The sequence below is a fragment of the Periophthalmus magnuspinnatus genome, chromosome 9 (genome assembly GCF_009829125.3).
Source record: "Periophthalmus magnuspinnatus isolate fPerMag1 chromosome 9, fPerMag1.2.pri, whole genome shotgun sequence".
NCBI lineage: Eukaryota > Metazoa > Chordata > Actinopteri > Gobiiformes > Gobiidae > Periophthalmus > Periophthalmus magnuspinnatus.
In genome coordinates, this window is record NC_047134.1 from 17,312,187 (window position 1) to 17,329,949 (window position 17,763).

The 17,763-nt window shown below is 37.3% G+C and overlaps 4 protein-coding genes across 7 annotated transcripts; 2 read left to right on the forward strand and 2 right to left on the reverse strand.

The window, feature by feature from the left end:
• The first annotated feature begins 3,056 nt into the window (after positions 1-3,056).
• Positions 3,057-9,815, forward strand: hnf1a (HNF1 homeobox a). The gene is made up of 10 exons (XM_033972248.2): positions 3,057-3,628; positions 4,776-4,975; positions 5,221-5,403; positions 5,483-5,683; positions 6,008-6,150; positions 6,569-6,707; positions 6,914-7,102; positions 8,796-8,911; positions 8,996-9,080; positions 9,283-9,815. Exons 1-10 carry the CDS (start codon positions 3,336-3,338, stop codon positions 9,411-9,413), a joined length of 1,680 nt encoding a protein of 559 aa, XP_033828139.1. The 5' UTR covers positions 3,057-3,335; the 3' UTR covers positions 9,414-9,815.
• Positions 9,816-9,944: 129 nt separating this feature from the next.
• c9h12orf43 (chromosome 9 C12orf43 homolog) lies at positions 9,945-12,115 on the reverse strand. Of its 2 annotated transcripts, none has more exons than XM_033972246.2 (6): positions 12,007-12,112; positions 11,674-11,704; positions 11,377-11,470; positions 11,228-11,307; positions 10,628-10,712; positions 9,945-10,369 (listed from the first exon to the last, which is right to left on the reverse strand). In XM_033972246.2, the coding sequence occupies exons 1-6, from the start codon at positions 12,067-12,069 to the stop codon at positions 10,084-10,086; spliced, it is 639 nt and encodes a 212-aa protein (XP_033828137.1). In that variant the 5' UTR covers positions 12,070-12,112; the 3' UTR covers positions 9,945-10,083. The 2 variants fall into 2 exon arrangements, with proteins under 2 accessions (XP_033828137.1, XP_033828136.1); XM_033972245.2 differs by having other exon boundaries at positions 9,954-10,369; positions 11,377-11,475; positions 12,007-12,115.
• Positions 12,116-12,301: 186 nt separating this feature from the next.
• Positions 12,302-15,511, reverse strand: unc119.1 (unc-119 homolog 1). The gene is made up of 5 exons (XM_033972250.2): positions 15,188-15,511; positions 14,574-14,687; positions 14,231-14,339; positions 13,963-14,135; positions 12,302-13,897 (listed from the first exon to the last, which is right to left on the reverse strand). The coding sequence occupies exons 1-5, from the start codon at positions 15,399-15,401 to the stop codon at positions 13,785-13,787; spliced, it is 723 nt and encodes a 240-aa protein (XP_033828141.1). The 5' UTR covers positions 15,402-15,511; the 3' UTR covers positions 12,302-13,784.
• A 370-nt stretch (positions 15,512-15,881) lies between these two features.
• pop5 (POP5 homolog, ribonuclease P/MRP subunit) lies at positions 15,882-17,657 on the forward strand. 3 transcript variants are annotated; one of them, XM_033972247.2, is made up of 5 exons: positions 15,882-15,937; positions 16,001-16,143; positions 16,471-16,620; positions 16,711-16,794; positions 16,888-17,657. In XM_033972247.2, the coding sequence occupies exons 1-5, from the start codon at positions 15,918-15,920 to the stop codon at positions 16,986-16,988; spliced, it is 498 nt and encodes a 165-aa protein (XP_033828138.1). In that variant the 5' UTR covers positions 15,882-15,917; the 3' UTR covers positions 16,989-17,657. The 3 variants fall into 3 exon arrangements, with proteins under 3 accessions (XP_033828138.1, XP_055080463.1, XP_055080464.1); XM_055224488.1 differs by having other exon boundaries at positions 16,891-17,501; XM_055224489.1 differs by having other exon boundaries at positions 15,918-15,937; positions 16,001-16,104; positions 16,888-17,509.
• Positions 17,658-17,763: the final 106 nt, after the last annotated feature.

The following is a 17,763-nucleotide window of genomic DNA, read 5'->3' on the forward strand; positions in this document are numbered from 1 at the left end:
TCTTCAAACCTGCTTATGTACACTACATTGTAGCACAACAGACAACTGTGTGCTGTTCATTCATTGCTTAGTTTTAAGTATTTAATTAGAGCTGAAGCCAGCTCCAGTTAATCTTCTCAACACTGACTCAACATGTGACCAAGTAACCAATGCAAATCAGTGTAGGAGCATTTAAGACAAAGACAATGGCAGATTTGCCATGTAGCAGGTTTAAAATAGTAGTTCTCCAAAGTGCTACATACTCAAAGTTTAAATAAAATACTTTTAACGTCTAAGTAAATTACACCTCAAAATTGGGAGATTATGGGATTATTTGAAGAGTAGCAGGTGCCCACTCTGATGTTGCAATGATTGGCTGCTGTTTCTGATGGAGTCAATTATCTCTTAATAAACTTATAGTGTGTTATGTTAATTAAGAATTAAGATTAAAGGAATGCAGGAATATTTTCTCAGTGCACAGGTAGTCAGTAAAATGTTGAATCAATGTTGAAAATATTTTACTTTTTTCTTACGTTTTTGAGTGTCTTTCTTTTTGTCATAACATATAATTGTTTAAGATGGAATCCCAAGTTCTAAGTTTAGTTGTGTATTATTGGTTTTCTTGATACTTGATACTGACAATCTAAATACAGTCTTTGTATTTGATTTTCTGTCAATGAGCAGTGATGTGTTGAGAGCAGGCAGTGTCCGAGCCTCGGTTCTCCCCTCTGCAGTGGAACAGGCACAACTCTGGAAGTGGGACAGGGGGTTATTTGGACAGGAATTAAGGGGGTGTGTTAAATTTCTGCATGCTTGATCAATGGGGCTGAATGGGGCGATGTATGTGTGCAGAGCGGGGAGGGCACTGGTCCGAGACAGAGATGGAGCCAGGAGTGTGAACTCTGTAATACAAAGTGCCAGCATGGGCTCAGCAATGAGAAGTAGCCAGTGTGGGTTGAATCTCATCAAGCTCAATCGATCTTTCCCGTTTATAAAGGGACAACTCACAAAAAAGTTAAAATAATATTACTCAAGTATTAATATAAGGTAAAGTTACCATTTACATGTATTATTTGACTAATGTTGTGCTTACCCCTACGTTCTCTCCCTTTCTCTGGCAGTGGTGTGGTCCTATGTCACTTGTTCATTTGATATCCTCAGTTTTATTTTATTTTTAATGTTAATGAAACATTAAACCCAATAATTCAAAGTTTACATACCTTTAAAACAACATTTACAATATAATTAATAATTCAATATACTGCCCACAAGGGCAATATAATCTTATTTATAAAAGTGGATATATATTTCTGAAATTAAATATTGAATACTATACATGAAGTGCCACTTTATTCATATTTGTGTGGAACCCACTATTACAAATTTTAAGATTACTCGCATAAACTTGTTGTACTGTACTGTACCCCAACAACTGAAGTGCATCATAAATATTTACCACTATTCCATAAATAATTTCCACTAATACGGCAATAAATGCTGCTTATTGCTAGAGGCACTTTTAGAGGCACCAGAACATTCATTTAAAAGACAGTCGTGATTATTCAGGTTGCATAGTAACATACCATAGGTCAACATAATGATGAACATTTCATAAACAGAAATAAGTGGCTCTTTATGTCACATTAACTTTATCATTCAGAAAGTTTGATTTTTAAAATCCGCTCACATACTGAAGGATTAACATAAATGTTACATTCAATTTGGATATTGTGGCATCCTTACTGCTTTGGCTTTTGCCATTACAATTTTAAACTGTCTTAAAAAAAAAAAAAAAAAAAGAAAAAGAAAGAAAGAAATTTAGAGATTTCAAAATTTACTTCAGCAGAAAAGTTAATCTTATCTTCAAAAATATCTACCTTCTTTAGCCCACAGGCTCCATGTGGTCCCCTTTGATAAAGCTAGCCTGTGTGGTGCAGTCCTAAATGAACTAATGGAAATCCGCACACACACTACACATTGCCCTCTGTCCGTTTTGGTGAGGAGTTTCCCCCTGAATAGTACAATGGGACTTAATTACAGGTCAGTAGCATGTCTCAGGGAGATAGAGGGAGCTCTGTTACCCTTTCCAAATACAGTATAATGCCATCTTCCCAAGGGTGGGGTGGGGTAACAGGAGCTCCACACAAAAAGGTGCTGATAGGCTGAACCTGAGAATGGTATAAGGTGCTCCCAGTAGAGAAAGTGAGCGTTTTACACTGAAAAAAACAGAAAGATAAAGGACTACATTAACTCTCAAAGGTCCTACCATTTTTCTTTCCCATGTAGCTACTTCCTACCTTCAGCCTTTCTTTACTGACAACTCTGAAAAACAATAGGTCCAACAAAGAGCAAAAGAGACACCTATCACAGAGAAAAATAGAGAAAGGACATGTTGATAAAGGTTGAAGGAATCCATATCTTTGCGCCACATACACACAAACTCAAAATCTCCCGAAAAATGCGGTAAACAAAATGTGTTTTTGTGTTGCATGAAAAACTACTACACATTTTACAGCAACAGCTGCTCTGTTTTTAAGGGGAAAAAATGTTGTGCCCTCTTTACCAGAAAGTAACACCCCCACAGGACATAAGACACTCAAAAATGTAATGTGTATGCAATTGTGTATACAAAAAAAAAACCCCAAAACAACATACACAAAACATAAATGGTCACTTGAGACTTGTAGCTTGTTGAAAATAGTACAATATTAATTTATTTTAGATAAAAGTAAACAACCAAGTGGGCCACATCATGCTTCAAGTTTACATTGCACGGATGGGTGACACAGCAGTGCCCTCTTGTGGCATCATCAAAGGGATGGGAAAGTTGAGGTCCACTTGAACTCTTTCTTTGGTCATATGCGGCCAGTGATTGTGACCATTTGCTCAATATTGCCATTTTAACTTTGTTAAGTTGAAGAAAGGTTATAAAACCAAACATAGTGCAATGCAGTAAATTACCCCAGTTTTACTTTTTTGGACTGAAACTTTGAGTATAAATGGAAGTAAACTGCTGCCACCTTAGCTGCCAAGTTTTTCATTTATTGTGGTTTAAAATGCACTTTGGTCGCTGCTGGGGCTTGAGAGAGCAGGGACAAAGTTCACCGGGCCTGTGTAAGGAGGAGGGGGTGTAGAGGAGGTTCAAACAAGAAAAAATTGACCTTTGAAAAGCAAAACAGCAGGTGGAGAGCTAAAAACTAGGTAGCTCAGGACACATCAAGAGGAAATACTCGAGAAAATTAAAGCATACATGAAACTTTAGCTAAAAGAAGGCTACAGGCGTACTGAGGACAGTGCAGTCTGCTGGGTTGGTTTAGCTGTGTTTGTTTGCAGTAGCGGGATCTATCTTCCTAGCAATGGACGCAGAAGACAGGACACCAAGGAGAAACCAATTGACTGCACTTCAGGAGCAGCTGGTCTGGGCCTTGTTGGGATCTGGACTGTCCCGGGATGTCTTAATCCAGGCCATGGGGGAGCTAGAGCGGGACAGACTGAGCAACAGTGGTGGTGCCGAGAAGGCAGAGAGGGGCGATGGGGAGAGCTCAGAGGAGGGAGAAATGGACTACCCGCCGCCTATTTTCAGAGAGCTGGACAAATTAGATCCAGAAGAGGCTGCCAAGCTAAGGGCTGAGGTGGACCGGCTTTTGCAGTAAGTCTTCACTATAAACTAACAGATTTTTTTTAAAAAGCCCCAGAAACACTCAAAATTAGTTTACAATTATTCAGTTTATATTTTACCATTACAAGAAGTCATGCGTAAAATTGACAATAAGACCATACAAATTGTTAAACGTACATTGCAATATTGTAGTCCCAAATGTCATGTGCTACAACCCTAGAATTTATATTTTTGTTATTTTTGCCGCATGCATAAATCCAGTTAATGAACTACAATCATACCACTTTACCTGACAATATATCCATACTGTTAATAACATATCCATGCAATTGCTATATCTAACTTGATATATCCAGTGGTTCTCCAGTCTTCCTTTCTCGGCCTGTCCCTCACTGCAGACTGACTTCTGAGGCGATTTTTAAAGGGGTTCCTCCTTTAGCTGGTTACTAATTACCCACCCTCATCATTATTCTGTAACCATTTCTTAATAAATCAGCTATATACGCAAAAGCTTGAGGTGAAGATTAATAGAAAACAACTAGCATGTGACGCTGTATGTTTGCACAAGCCGATCAGTCCTATTTCAACAAAGATTTTGAATATGTGGCAAGAGATTGCGTCAAATACTCACCTATCTAGCAGTGCATTGCGATAAATGCAATACTGAAATCATGTTAAAGAAACAGAACAGATAAAAAAGGTTACATTTTAAATCATTCTCACTTAATATAAATGGTAGAATATAGCCCAGACTAGAGAAGCGTCATTTATATAACTTTGACTCCATTTGTACATTATTTTTCATCTGTACAGTGTAAATTATTATGATTTAAAGCTTCTTTGGTTTTCCTCTCATTGATCAAATGAGCTGGACTTTGGCCCTGTGTGCTTTCCCTTATCTCACTTTGTCAATATGCCTCAGTCTACACTTCCCTCTTAAGGGCAATGTGTGTTGATGAGTGTTTTAAGTTTAAAAAATATTATGCTGTATGATTTATTATTAGTATTTGGCAATTCTGACTCAACATATAAAAGATGATTACATTACAAGGTTCATAAGCACTAATGACTTTGCCTCTGGTTATGTATGAAATGTTTCAGACACCTTTAAAGTGTGAAACCTTCAATATATTCATATCTAACACATAACAGCATGTGTTTCCTGTCTGGCACACAGAGAGGATCCATGGCATGTTGCAAAAATGATCAAAAGCTACATGCTGCAGCACAATCTCCCACAGAGAGAGGTGGTGGAATCAACAGGGTTGAACCAGTCCCACCTCTCACAACACCTCAACAAAGGCACGCCCATGAAGAACCAGAAGAGAGCTGCACTGTACAGCTGGTACGTCAAGAAGCAGTGCGAGATCAGTCAACGTAAGTACAGACTTATTTATATATACTGCATTTAGGGAAATCATGATATCAGATTAGCAATGTAATAGGCAATATTGCAATTGCAGCAATGTGTCAGTAATACTTTATCATTACCATTGCACTTAGTTTCTTGTAATTCTGCATTTGCTTGTTTTGCAATGCCATTCAATTTAAATTATTGTGCAGCTTTAGCTCATGACAATAAGCACAAATCAAACAAAGTAATGTATTCAATTACCTTTCAGAGTTCACCAATGCCAAACATGGGCTGGCTTCAATGGATGACCAAGGAGAGGACAACAGGAAAGGACGCAGGAACAGGTTCAAATGGGGTCCTGCCTCACTACAGATCCTGTTTCATGCCTATGAGAGACAGAAGAACCCCAGCAAAGAGGAGAGAGAGGGCTTAGTGGAGGAATGCAACAGGTAAAACAAACTGTCTAGGATGGTTCATGCCAATGTTCCTTTATATTAGACATGTTTTTTGAACCCATGTGTGCACAGGGCCAGAGTGCTTACAGAGGGGCGTGTCGCCATCCCAGCTGGCAGGTCTGGGTTCTAACCTGGTCACTGAGGTGCGTGTATACAACTGGTTTGCAAACCGCCGCAAAGAGGAGGCTTTCCGGCATAAACTGGCCTTGGACACACCCTACACCAACCCTTCTGTCAACTCTGCAAACACAGCTCTCCCTTCAAGTCCAGAGCACGGTAAAATGCTCATAATATATGACTTGTTTATGACTATACAGTTCCCTTTTTACCATGTAAGCTTTATTTGTTAAACCTTTGTAGACACTATAGTGTACATTAGTAACTAGAAAACTTATGTTTTTCAGTTGCCAGTGTACTATAAATAACTATATAATGCATCAACACTTTATTGTTGGCCATATGTTTGGAAATTGTTGATACTTGGGTGATTTAGATAATGTTATATTACCTAAATATAAATAATATTCTATTATATATAAAGTATCAATAATTTCTTATTAGCCTTATTAGTCAGGTTCACGGACCAGTTTCGTTGCCCAGGTTTGAAGTACAGCCAGCAGATCTCGTGTGACACTCTGAGCTCAGTAAGAGCTACAGGAGGGGAGCGTGTAGGACGGTTGGTGGTGAGCCCTGTCCCACTGGAGCCCAGTCACACTCTCCTCGAAAGCCACAACTCCAAAACGGTGAGAGATCAAGAGGAGATGCATTTCCTCTCATCATAATTGTGTCCTCCACTAATATTTGCACGTTTGACCAATTTGAGCAACAAGGCTGGTAATAATACAAACCCTTTCCAAAATCCTTCTGATATAATAAAAAAACTAAAAAGGAAAATTATGGATAAATTAATTGTTACATGTGTCACAGTAACTGGCACATTTTAATAGTGCTATGTCAACACTAGGTAAAAATAGAAACTAAATAAAACCAGGCACACCACATATTTTCTTATTTTTATAGAACTATTGTTTAAATAATTAAATTAAACAAATGAATAAACCTTGCTGGAGAACTGTATCACTATAGATTTTATCCAAGGTGCCAATATTAGTGGAAGGCCCTGTGTTCTGCTATAGTATGACTAAATGCGTTCTTATCCAGGTATCAACTGGAGGATCACTGCCCCCAGTCAGCACTCTGACGTCATTACACAGCCTGTCCTCCTCCACCTCCTCTCAAGGGCTCATCATGGCCTCTCTGCCCAGCGTCATGAGCCTGGGGGAGTCTTCATTACTTATAGGTATGTCTAAGACTTTGTATTGAAACATACCATGAATTTCAGTGACAACAGTAGTGGTCTCTGTGGATAGGAGAACGAAGAATAGGTGTATTGAATGCATGCATTAAGTGTACTCTGAATCTTTTACTCTTGTTTCTTGTAATAAAAAAGCTTGCCAAAACTAGTGTACCTGCTGATAGTATTTTATTTTGCTTTTTGTTTTCTAGGTTTGGCTTCCACACAACCACAGACCGTACCTGTGATAAACAACGTGGGGGGAGGCTTCACCACTCTGCAGCCCATCTCCTTTCAGCAGCAGCTCCATGCCTCCCCACAGCCCAATCTGTCACAGCAGATCCAGAGTCACATGGGAGCCAGTCCATTCATGGCCACCATGGCACCACTACCCTGCCACAGTAAGCTAAAATATGCATAAGCTATATTGTTCACAAGATGCTTTACAATGATAAAAATAATAAAATAAGCAAAAAATGTGATACAGTGGGGCAAAAAAGTATTTAGTCAGCCACCAATTGTGCAAGTTCTCCCACTTAAAAATATGAGAGAGGACTGTAATTTTCATCATATGGACACTTCAACTATGAGAGACAAAATAGGGAGAAAGAATCCAGGAAATCATATTGTCTGATTTTTAACTAACTTATTTGCAAATTATGGTGGAAAATAAGTATTTGGTCATTAACAAAAGATCATCTCAATACTTTGTTATATACCCTTTGTTGACAATGACAGAGGTCAAAGTTTCAAGGTTTTCACACACTGTTGCTGGTAATTTGACCCATTCCTCTATATAGATCTCCTCTAGAGCAGTGATGTTTTGGGGCCGTCACTGGGCAACATGGACTTTCAACTCCCTCCAAATATTTTCTGTATGGTTGAGATCTAGAGACTGGCTAGGCCACTCCAGGAACTCGAAATGCTTCTTACAAACCCACTCCTTCGTTGCCTGGGCGGTGTTTGGGATCATTGTCATGCTGAAAGACCCAATCACGTTTCATCTTCAATGCCCTTGCTGATGGAAGGATTTTTTCACTCAAAATTTCTTGATACATGACCCCATTCATTCTTTCCTTTACACGGATCAGTCGTCCTGGTCCCTTTACAGAAAAACGGCCCCAAAGCATGATGTTTCCACCTCCATGCTTCACAGTAGGTATGATGTTCTTTGGATGCAACTAAGCAGTCTTTCTTCTCCAAACACAACAAGTTGAGTTTTTAACAAAAAGTTTGATTTTGGTTTCATCTGACCATATGACATTCTCCCAATCCTCTTCTGGATCATCCAGATGCTCTCTAGCAAACTTCAGACAGGCCTGGACATGTACTGGCTTAAGCAGGGGGACACGTCTGGCACTGCAGGATTTGACTCCCTGGCGGCGTAGTGTGTTACTGATGGTAGCCTTTGTTACTTTGGTCCCAGCTCTCGGCAGGTCATTCACTAGGTCCTCGTGTGTGGTTCTGGGATTTTTGCTCACCGTTCTTGAGATCATTTTGACCCCAAAGGGTGAGATATTGCGTGGAGGGAGATTATCAATGTTCTTGTATGTCTTCCATTTTCTAATAATTGCTCCCAGAGTTGATTTCTTCACACCAAGCCGCTTACCTATTGCAGATTCCATCTTCCCAGCCTGGAGCAGGTGTACAATTTTGTTTCTAGTGTCTAGTGTTTGTTTCTAGTGGCCATAGTGGAGTTTGGAGTCTGACTGTTTGAGGTTGTGGACAGGTGTCTTTTATAATGATCACGAGTTCATACAGGTGCCATTAATGCAGGTAATGAGTGGAGGACAGTGGAGCCTCTTAAAGAAGAAGTGACAGGTCTGTGAGAGCCAGAAATCTTGCTTGTTTGTAGGTGACCAAATACTTATTTTACAGAAGAATTTACCAATTCATTAAAAATCCTACAATGTGATTTCCTGGATTCTTTCCCCCCATTCTGTCTCTCATAGTTGAAATGTACCTATGATAGTATATAGGGGAACAACGCAAAGTTAATGTTAAGACTATTAAGAAACTATGAATATTAATTATAAATGTTGTATAAGAACTTTTTTGTTTATTTTGTGCATTTTATTTTATCCTATGTTATAGTGTACAACAAATCAGACTCACCCCAGTACCATTCATCCAGTCTACTGTCCCAGGCCATGGTCATCACTGACAGCAGCAGTCTGGGCACCCTCACCAGCCTTGCAGCTGTCAGACAGGTAGAGAGAAGCCTAAAACTGACAACATTGCAAAATACATAGATGAATATAGATATAATGTATACAATTTACTTCTTTTGATAGATACTTACAGCTGACCAAGACGAAGACACGGACACACCTTTAGAGGAAGAATCATTACATCTCCAGCCTCACACACCTGTACCAGGTAATATTAAGACATCACAATAATATGGGTTAATCAATGTGCAAAAAGTGAAGCATTTTGGTGATACATAGGATCCACTATTACTTTCTTATGTGGAAATGTATTATTATTTTATGAAAAAAATGGTATATGCATAGTGATAAACATACATTGTTACCGAATGAAATGCTTTTATGATTATATATTTCCTGATTTCTAGCAGCCTCTTCGGAAAGCCTGGAGTTGTATCCATCCTCTCAGTCCACAGAGAGTCATCAGTGCCACCTCCTGTCACCTTCACCTCCAGACATAAGCTCATACATGCCTTCACAACTGGTCTCCACTGCACAGTGACAATGGGGAGCGGTGCCAGTGAATAGGAGCGATATATGAAAGTGTGTATGGGAAAGGCCAGAACATAGCAATTACTGGAAGGACACTGGATATATAATTAATTATGCAAAAATATGCAGGCTTCAGTAAAAACAGTAGGCTATAGTACAAAAAAGAAACAAACTTGGCAGCTGTTAGAGAAAGGACTTTGTTGTCACTGCATGCTTATCGAGTAGTATAAATAGTTTTACACAGTAATGTTTTCCATAAAGGTGCAACAAGCCAGAAATTCATGTATGGTTCCCCGAGAGTATGAGTAGTTTTGTGCATTTGTACATAATCATAATTCATATCATCATCAGATATTCTTCTATTTGGACCCGGGACAAGATGGAGCTAAAAGAAATCAGGGAATCTACAGATGTGAGTGATGTAAAGCGAACAATTATTAAATTCAGATTTATTTTTATTTGAAATTTGAAATTAACTTGTGGCTTGTGAATGGTATGTTACTTTTTTTACACAATAAAAGGTGTATCCGAAAAAAACAAAAAAACAATTAAAGTCTATTTACAAAAACTTAACTGTGACAATGATCATTTTAAACATAAAAATATGCATGGAGTGTGTGTCAAGTTAGTTCAACACGTCTCCCGCCGAGTTTCCTACTGAAGCATTCTTCTTCTTCTTCCTATCCTTCTTCTTTTTCCATTTTTTTTGTAGTTTGTGCTTCATCGTGTTGGGTTATACGTTTATTTGGATTGTCACTAGTACATTTTGAGTCCTGTTGACCATTCTCTTCTGGATTTAGTTTCCTCTTTTTCTTCTTTTTCTTTTTGATGTTTTCTTTTATTTCCAAGGTGGGAGTCTCTGGCATCTCTGAGTTGGTTGGGAGACCTGACGTTGATGGAGGTATGAGGTCTTTAATGGAGATGGCTGCCTCTTTTAATCGTATTTCCATCTCACTGTCGCTGTCACTAACAATATAAAAATGTTGAAAGAACATAAACATTTGAAATAACTGAGTGAAAATGCTTTGCAACATTAACTAGCTGTGATAATAAAAGCCAGTATTAAATACATCCTCCCAGAACTGAGGGTACATGATATCAGAAACAAGTTATAACTCATGGTTATTATTATATTGTAAGAAATATAATGAAGAAACTGAACTGAACACAGTTTACCTGTACAGCAAAGCAAAAACAATGTTTATCTGAATTTCAAATTATTACCTTGAGCTGGGAATGGGGCGACGTTTTGGGGGAGATGGTTCTTCATTTTTTTGTCCAGGGACTGATGTGGAGAACAGACGAAAACCTAAAAAAAGTTCATATTTAGGAGAATATTTAATCTTTAGTTTAGTTTAGTTCTTAAAATGAGCAAGACAGTGTTTAAAGACTGTGAGAGAGAGTTTTTAAAGGGTGCAAACGAGTGGGTGAGAGAGTTGCAGAGTGGGTGATTATTTATGTTTTGATTTGTGTGATTTTAATGTCTTTCTTATTCTGTAAAGCACTTTGAATTACCTTGTGTAAGAATTGTGCTATACAAATAAACTTGCCTTGCCTTGCCTTAGTTTATGAATATTAAACATTAATCGGTACTGATGCATATTTTTCTGAACTTTTCTATGGTGTTTAAGTTCATAAAAAAAAAAATATATATATATATATATATATATATATATATATATATATATATATATATATATATATAGTAAAAAAATGTACGCCTACACAATTAAAATTAAATGATCGAGAGACAAGACAATAGTCTTAAAATATCTGTTTTCATTTTAAATTTTGATTCTAAAGAAAACGTCACAATAATTTTACCTTCATTGTCATCATCCTTATTGTCAGTTGTTTCGGTATTTACACTGGGTCCGGCTGAGGACTGCTTTTCTGATATGAAACTGACAATGACTCAAAGTCAGTCAACCAAACAAACTTGCATTCAAACAAATTGTTTTTGTCACGCCCACCTGTCAAGCATTGCACCCAGCTTTTTTGCCACATGTATCTGGAAGCCCTGAGTGACTTGGAGCTCATTGCCATCATGATCATGGTCTGCAACATCTAAACTGATCAAGGGAAAAACAATAGTGAAACAAAATAATGATTTGCAGTCTGTATGGAGAAGTGACAGGATTGGAATTGTATGAAATGTTATATTTTAAAGGCAGGTAGCAATACCAGAATATATGCCCCATAACGACTTGCTTCAGTCCAGATATCGAGTTGGTAACCAATTATAAAAAAAGGTTTACGCAAGTACCTACCGTTTTGAAGCTTTCTTGTTGCTACTTGCGTCTGTAACAAATAGAATCAACTGAGCATCAACACTCAAATGCAATTGGCCGATAGGTTACATGTATGAAAACAAAAGGAGACTAGCCTCAAAGATCGTATAATAGAAGAATTTATACATACACTTTATGACTATCCTATTACAGAGACGAAAACTAAAAAAGTTCACGTTGTATGTAGCTAGAATACAATCCAGTTACTCGGCGTCGTAGTTGTAGATTTGTTTCGTATTAACTTATATTAATTTTGAACATTTTCATAAACCGCACATCTAAAAACAAACTAAGGGTTGTTTTTTTTTTTACCTTTGGCTCTAATAGCAGGACTGTCCCACACAGCCTCCCGACAGCGTTTGAGCTGCTCATCATCGCTGCTGCTGGAGTTTTCAGTCATGTCTACACTGGAGGCCGCCATGTTTACCCACGTGGTGCAGCTGCTGGTTGTGTTTAGAGGTTACTGTCAGCGTTAGGAAGTATGGGATGTGTAGTTTTTCCAAACACAGGCACGCAATAAAAGTATAAATATCATTGTGATCAATGTTTTATTCACCATTTCCAGAAAAGAATTGTTGTTTTTTTGACAAAATCTCTACTTATCCAAGCAACAAATCATGTGAGTTTGGTGTGTTAATACACTTGTTTATAAAAAGCTACATTTTATGGACGTACCCTTACGGATGCATACAATTAAATTATATCATTGGTAAACATTGTGATATGTTTGTTCTGTTTAAGCATTGAGGTTGACAAGTCCATGATGACGTATAAAGGCAAATGTAAATTAAATAATTTATCAATACATGAAAATATGTGTTCCCTCAGGGCAAAAACATAAAATAAAATGATATACAACAATCACTATGCTTGTATAAATGAGCAGTCAGTATACATGATTGAGAAAAGTTGGGCTATACTGGGAGGCCCCTGCCAGCATACCCGAAATTCAGATCACATGAACTGAGGCTGAAAAATGACCTTTTCAAGAAAACTAAAACTACTGATGAAAAACATCATGAGCCAAAGGCAACAGTTGTCCTTGCATGCAGCTCATAATTGCTATACATTATCATAGCCATATTACTGAAAAAATCCTACACATAGCCTATTCTATATGGAATGTTCTATGTGTCTATGTAGAGCTGCAGACTTTGAGCCTTGTCTTTTGGTCAGAGACATTAGTGTCCATTCAGAGGGCCACTATGTACAAGACAAGGCACAGAAATATGTTAATTCAGTCAAAAGTTGGTTTGAACATAATACATTTGAAAACATAATAGTTCACCACAAGAGAAACTATTGAATCTTTATACACTGACAAAAGAAAAATGGATGTGTTCCCTAGAGCAAAATCAGTAATTACACTACATAATACTACTAGTAGGAAATGGGACTCAACCATTGGCAAATCTTTCAATTTAGCACCTGAACTGTATTTTGGACACAAATGTATATAAAGCATACGGAGTAACACATTTTAACCAAATAGTTAGCTGGGGAGATCAGTTCCAACAGGAATTTAATATTAAGACAAATCCTACATTATACCTTGTAAAAATGTATCCTGTTTAAATATAGGTATGCAAATGGTGCACATGCTTAATTAAGATTTTTAAATTACGGAACTACTGATAACATAATGATGTATACTTAAAATACTGCAACACATCTAATTCATGTAATTTTTGCAAAACAAAACAAAAACACACTTCACAAGCAAAAGGTAGTTCAAATTCTAGTTCTAAACTTCTGATGGAGGTCTACTAGATCTTCCCGTAAAGGTGTGTCACTAAAGTGTCCCTTTCCAGCAGAGACAACAAAAAGTAAGGCAATAGTTTTAAAGGAAAACATAACACAAACTGAGAAAAGAAAGAAATATTTAGGACAGCTGTCCCTTGTGTCCCACGGCGTGAGCTCTGTGCTGTGCTGTGCTGTGCTGATGAATGAGTTCATATGAAGGCAGATGTGGTCCGCTGGTTTTGGAGATTGTTGCTGTGATCTGTCTTTACTTTGAGAAAACACTTCAACTCCACCTTAGGGAGCCTCAGGATAGATTTCATATTGCACACAATTTGTCCTGTACAGCATTACAGACCACCATTGTAGGCGTAGTCTGCCTTATTGTGCATGATGAGTTTGTTGTCCACAAAGTAGAAACTGTCTGATCTGGTCTCATATGGATGCTCCACCATTTGGCGAACTGTATGTGAGGGGAAAAAGGGTTAATTAAATAATTGTACACACAACAAATTATGGAAAACTTACTCAGGTCTTCTGGAAGCTGTGGAAATTCATAAATATGTTCACATGTGTTTCGGCTATTGGGAATGCAAAAGCCAAAGTCAAAGTCAAAGTTCTTGAGAAGACGCCCCTGAAAGTAATGTCTTTCAATCATCCGAAAGCTGTTAATTGGTCGATCACCAACTGTAAATTCAACACTGGAATTAGAAACAAAAACAAACATTAGCTATTACATGCCAATCATCAAGAGAAAGTAAAATATATCATTTAACATAGAGATTTTGTAACTTACGTAGCACCAACTGTGCACAGTTTTAGAAAGGCTGGAGTAAACTGATATCTTACAAAACGTCCAGCACTGATGTCTACATCTGCACCCTCTTCTTCACCTTCAACAGGACCTAAAGTAAATATGTTAGATTTTTTTTTTTTTTAAATCTTTTCATAAGTCAAATGCAATTGCCAAAGTCAAAATGCCTAACCAATAATACAATATTGTAACATCAGAAAAATTGTTATTTTTCAACATTACCTATGTTGTAATATATATTTTTATATAATGTAGCACAATTTTGAAATTAAAGTTATTACTGACTTATGTTATTAATGACAAAATAATGAAAGATCACACTTGCCACTGATAGGAGGTTTAGCTATTTCAAAAAGGACTGTTCCTGTCTCCAAGTCTCGGATTTTGAATCGTGTGAAGTCAATATTGTAAATATTGTCTTCAGGCTTACACAAGTAATCTGAAAAGGCAAAACAATGTTGTGTCTGTGTCAACAAATGTAATTATATTAATCAGAAACATGTCAAAAACTTTATGACTATTGCTTTGATAAGTGGAGTCAAGTCACTATGGTTTCACACTCATGGCACAAGTGACTAATGGTATCATCAGGAGAAACAAGGAAAGTACTACCCTAATGTTGTCAAGCCAATGTGTGTTAAGCAACTACTGAGAGAAAAGTACTTCCCTCAATTGAAAGAATCAGTAACTAAGGAAGCTTACATTACCTTGACAACAACATATTAAAGTAACCTAACGCTGTGTATCAACATCCATTTCCTTACATTACAGCTACCTAAAAGACAGTTTTATAGAGCATACTGCAATAATATTAGCGTGACTAGAGTACTAAACTAGCACACAGTTCTGCCCTATCTGTATCCAGGAAACAATATCCTAGCACATCTTACCAAATTCCCTCTGATTAATATAATTTTAAACTTAGTTACGTTAACATACCCTCGGTAACATCTCGGAGACCTAGGACGTGATCTGGGGAAATATCACTTCCCAGCGCCTTAAGCTCATCCTCGGTGACAACGGGCCACTTTTCCGTTTGACTCCGCTTCGATTTGAGCTTTTTCAGCATTCCTCCGACTGTCTTTCGGTCCGGATCAACGTCCCCGTGTGTCTTGTTGAAAGTCGATGCTGGTTTGCGTCGAGAACTGCTCATACCGGATTGTGCAGCATTTAAAAATGAAAAACAATTGTGCTGTTTAATTTAGGAGCTGCTCAAACAAACTAAGGTGTAATTTCAAGATGGCGTCAAAGTGTACAAGGAGAGGAAATGCGAGCTTCCGATTGGTTGAAAGCGATGAGGGTTGTCATGGTTACCAAAGGGCTATGAAAGGTTTGTATGAAAGGATTTGCCGTTTACTCTCTGCACTTCTTAACACAAATCACACAACACACTTTTTACACTTTTTAAATTTAATTCATAATTAGATTAATACACCGCATACAATAGGTTTTACTGAATAAGTAAATAAATTGCAGGATATTTAACATGAACATTGTCTTAGTTGTCAATACAAATCGTGCTGCCTTGGTTGATATATTAAACGCTCCCCTCTTCCGAGCCCATGTTGCAGTAAAATATATTTCCCACTACGGGGCGCTAATGAAATCTAGGGAAAGAGAAAACATTGTTGACGGAAAGTTTTGCAAGGAAGAAGCATGTGCAGCAGCGATGGTCCGAGTGAAGTCGAGGTAAGCGTGCTCGCAGTCTATATTCCATACAGTCTGTCATTCAACACGCCTTTTTTCTATCAGGTATTTACTTTGTGAAGTAAATGTGACGGACAGAAACTTGCTGTTGCTGCTGGATGACCGTGCAGTCACCGCAGCAGTGAAGGATGTTGTCCAGCGCATGCACGGTGACTATGGGGCAGCTCTCTGTAGTTTTGGATTCTCGGGTGAGCTATTAAATAAATACAGAAAAAATTGAGGTTTAATTACCACAAAAGACCAAAAAACAGAATATCATTTAGCAAGACAACCACCATGTTGAAGTCTGACTGTCAGCCCTTCCTAATGTAAAAAACTGTGAAGCTTGTCATTCTCCCATAGGCCTGATTGTGAGTTGTATCTTTTATGCTAGGGATGTAAGTTTAACCATACAAATAAAATAATATTGCAATAATATTTTGTGAAATAAAAAATAAAAACAAAATGGGGTATAAAACATTTTACCTGACCATTATCTGCAAGATTTAGTCACCTGTGTTCTCTCTTATTCCTAGTGAAATACCTTAATGCTGTCACTGGAATCATATTGTTACGTTTTCCTAAAAAGTGTTACAAACAACTTTGGTCTGCATTACCGTTTATTACCAGTATTGAAGCAAGAGGGAAGCAAATTTCCTGTTTCCTCAATTGCATCTATGTAGGAGGTAAGAAAATTGACATCTACCAGTAGTAGAGTAAGTTGCACAACGATGTGATTGATATATCCTGTATTCATTTACTTTTTGTAATATTAGGTACAATTAGAACATGCCAAAAGTTCCTAATACGGTATAATGCTCACCAGCTCCGTCGGATGCTTCCAAAATGTAAAAGTGAAGGTATGATTTTTGTTCTTTACTATTAATTGAATGTCAATGATGCTGATATGATGTTACATATACAGCTTTAATATTGTGTTCTTTCTTGTTAAGAAGAAAAACACAACATTCAACAAGCAATTTTGGATTGCTGTCTCACACGAACACATACAGAGGAAGCAGAAGATACACTAGAAAGTGAAGAAGATGAGTGACCTTCAAATACAACATGATTCTGTATATTTGATTTGACAGACTTTAAACTTAATAAATTAGCTATTCGCTATTAAACAAGCCATTACAACTTATTAGCCATTACTTCCCATCAGTGTTGGGTGTATCAGTGTTGGGTGTATCTGAGTTAGAAATACTCACCTTGCTGTAAAAGGATTACAATTTTAAGTAATTTAGTAGTGTATCCAATTACTGAACATGCGTGTAATTCAATTTCAGTTACTAACTAAAATACTTCCTTTTCCATGACTTTTGCCATCAGATAACCATAACTAAATACCTATCCTCAAAGGTTAGGTATTTAGTTACTGCCTCAAGAATATGTAAGTAACTAAGTAAGTAGAGTAATATATTACTTTTTAAACAAATAACTAGTAATGGGTAACTAATTACTTTTTTAAAGTAACTTCCCCAACACTGTAGAACTGTACTCTACATTAGCCCTAAGATGGAAAGCAGAGAGTACAGTTGTCAGACATAAGATGGGAAGTAATGGCTTATAAGGGACACAAATATGCTCAACGTGATTGACAAAAACTCTAAAACATACTATTGTGTCTATTAATGATATGGTTTTGTTCTCTTGCACATTTTTGTATTTGTATTTTTTTGTATTCTGTACTGTATTAAATTAAAAGCATCTTACAATGTATATTGCAATAGATGGTGGCATTTACATTTATTAGTATTTACCGGTATTATGCCTACACGTCAACTTCTGTTAATTTGCTGAGACTCCAATTCCCAAAATTCATA